The sequence below is a fragment of the Phytophthora parasitica genome, assembly GCF_000247585.1.
Source record: "Phytophthora parasitica INRA-310 unplaced genomic scaffold supercont2.267, whole genome shotgun sequence".
Classification (NCBI taxonomy): Eukaryota; Oomycota; class Peronosporomycetes; order Peronosporales; family Peronosporaceae; genus Phytophthora; species Phytophthora nicotianae.
In genome coordinates this window covers 2905-5659 of record NW_008649253.1, presented here as the reverse complement: position 1 = coordinate 5659, position 2755 = coordinate 2905, and the positions used below count along the sequence as shown (strand labels likewise).

The following is a 2755-nucleotide window of genomic DNA, read 5'->3' as shown; positions in this document are numbered from 1 at the left end:
AGTCTACCGCCTCGGATGTTAATAGTGATGAGGAAGATCTAGCACCGTTTACAAGATATCACGAACCAGCGGAATGCCCAGACTGGCAGGTCGTAAATGGCGTTGCAAGCGTCGTCAGAGGCAATGTAAAGTGTGCTCGATTTTGAAGCGCAAGATTGGTGAGCGTCATGCAACTAAATACTTCTGCGCTGACTGCAGCAAGTCCGACAAAGCGCAGTACGTACAAGTCCATTTGGTTGCGGCGATTGAACGCACAGGCTAATCAATCTATGCAGGTTGTTTCTGTGCAACAAGGCGTGGAAGCACTACCCTGGAAACTCAATGACGTGCTTTCAGATTTGGCACAAGTGGGATAATGGAGCAAAGCGCCCACGCCCGCGCTGCGGGCGCGACATTCAGAGCCGAGCAGCTGGAACAGGTGGAGGAAAGAAGCGCGAGCGTCGCGAGGCTGGCAGTGAAGCAGGAGACGGGCAGGAACGCGATAGTGGCGAGGGGGACGCACCAGACGACGATGGCGAAGATGTGAATAGTGATGGAGACGGAGTACACTCAAGTGGTGAGGATCAACAACAAGACGAAGAGTAAGGTGTTGATGAAAGTTTGCACTGTTCATACACTTGTTGAGTCTTGCGATTTCAATGACTTTGTTACTTTCAATTGCATCTATGTTTGTGTTGACCAGGCTCTTGATAGAAAGGCCACTCAGATACCCTGTCGAAGCTGATATGATGATAGCGGACACAACATCTTTAGTCCTCTCATGGTGTACATACAACATGGCTTGCGATTTGTAGAAAGAGACTCATGTCGCGTTTTTCAGAAAAGAGCGTCTGGCTTCAAGGAGACCATAATAAAATCAAGTGTTTGATGTCTATAACATGCTGAAACAGACAACATGTGGAAAATCTCGGTAAAGTCCGAAAAATGGCTTGGGCGTTGGGGGTTAACATCATACACAGAACTTAGTCCATACCAATAAAAAAAATTATACCGTACCGAGGTGATATCCGAGGTTGTTCGCAGAGTGAGCCCAGTCCATCAACAAACAGTCACCCCACTCGCGGAATATACGTTTTTGAACGGCAGTTTGTATAACTATCGCCGACGTGACATCGAGTTGGTCCTGTAATAAAAGAACGCTGGACCCTTGCTCCGCTACAGCGTCCAGGAGATGCTTTAGCTTGTGCTCAACGGATGACTTTCCAAGAGCCCGCTGTATTATATTTCGCACCTGCTGGGGCGTCACCATTCATTCTAAATGATATCACAAAAAGATCAAACACTAAATAAAAAAGTCGAATGCAAACAACCGAGACTGTCGGAGAGGAATTGAGTGATCTTTTTTGGTGCGCCACCAACGCTGACCATGTCCGCTAGCCGGCTCTGAACATCGGGGCAATTATCAACGCAGGCTGATCCTTGGTAAGTGCTTCCGATAGCTGTGTTAGACTAGTGGTTATGCGTCCTAGTCTAGTCATGTGCAATATAATTAAATGTTAGTATAAACAATTAATTGTTAGTACGACCTCCATTTACGTATATCTTCACACTCTCACCTCATTGTATACTTTGACGACCCACTTAGTTGCGCAACCTTCACGACCTTAGCCGAGAAATGAGCTGGACAACCTCCAACCCGACAGAGCGTTGACGCAGGCCAATACCACGAGAGTTTTGTTGGCATCCATGAGAGTACCAAAACGTACGAGAGTACCACGGAAAGCGTTCGGGGATATTTCTGGTACGTGGTCGTCTGCACAAAACAATATCGAAATTAAAACTTAAAGGAACCATCACATTAACGGCACCATTGGACAGCAAGTACAACAAACACAGTTATAGCACAATGCATCGACAACAAAAAATGTTAGATATAAATCATCAATAGCAATAAAACCACAACTTAACATATTGAACCTGTTGTGCGTTGTCGTTGTTAGAGATTCTCTCCATCGGTAGCGCAAGAAGTACTGCGCTTCGTAATCTTTTGCCGCCTTAATGATGGTATCCCAATCATTACTTTCAGTTACTGGAAATATAGGAACTACATTGACAACTGCCTGAACAGATTTGTCATCACAAGTCTCGCGCTCCAACTAGCACTCTGCCGCTGACGAGGAATCCTATCGGTGGCTTCATTTTGGCTTTCAACATTCGAGCTGCTATGGTTTGTAAGCACCATATCTAAACAATTATATGCAGAATAAGCTAGACAGTCCATCAATGCGATAATATTCGCAGTTTGAGTTGATAACCAATCATTTTTGATGTTCTGTTCCTTTTTTTTCGATATTCGAGACTTGACTCTGTTTCTCTCTTCATAGCCTGATCCGTTGTAGCTGTAAGAATGAATATAAAAGTAAGACTCAAATTATACATGGGTCTTTTATTCTGAACGGGTTACCTGGTGAGTGAACAACAAGCAGGTTGGCTGGGAATGAAAAAGGTGATTCGTTGAGAGGAATCTCGACTGTTCCGTCCAAATCACTCTCCATACTGTCAAATGTTTCAAGCGCTAATTTTACCGCTGCAACAAGCGAGGCGACTTCCCCCGCTTCTGTCTCGTCTGCTAGAATGATTAGAAATAGTGGTTGGTAGGCCAGATTTTAGTCACTAAAATGAATTAACCCCCATTTTAGTATTTTTAGTTATTAGCGGTGCTTTAAGCTGAACTGGCTTTATAGCACCGCTAACCCTTATTGTCAAAATATATTGACGGCGTGTGATGTGCGCGGCTTCGTGGCGTGGAAGCCTA

At 44.8% G+C, this 2755-nt stretch overlaps 2 protein-coding genes across 2 annotated transcripts; one reads left to right on the top strand and one right to left on the bottom strand.

Moving 5' to 3' along the window:
* Positions 1 to 73: 73 nt before the first annotated feature.
* Positions 74 to 585, top strand: PPTG_20060 (hypothetical protein; the record flags this gene model as incomplete). The annotated part of the gene is made up of 2 exons (XM_008918695.1): positions 74 to 216; positions 276 to 585. The coding sequence occupies 2 exons, from the start codon at positions 74 to 76 to the stop codon at positions 583 to 585; spliced, it is 453 nt and encodes a 150-aa protein (XP_008916943.1).
* Positions 586 to 1373: 788 nt separating this feature from the next.
* PPTG_24839 (hypothetical protein) lies at positions 1374 to 1953 on the bottom strand (the record flags this gene model as incomplete). Its single annotated transcript, XM_008918694.1, has 3 exons — positions 1374 to 1470; positions 1557 to 1753; positions 1918 to 1953. 3 exons carry the CDS (start codon positions 1951 to 1953, stop codon positions 1374 to 1376), a joined length of 330 nt encoding a protein of 109 aa, XP_008916942.1.
* Between the last annotated feature and the right edge of the window lie 802 nt (positions 1954 to 2755).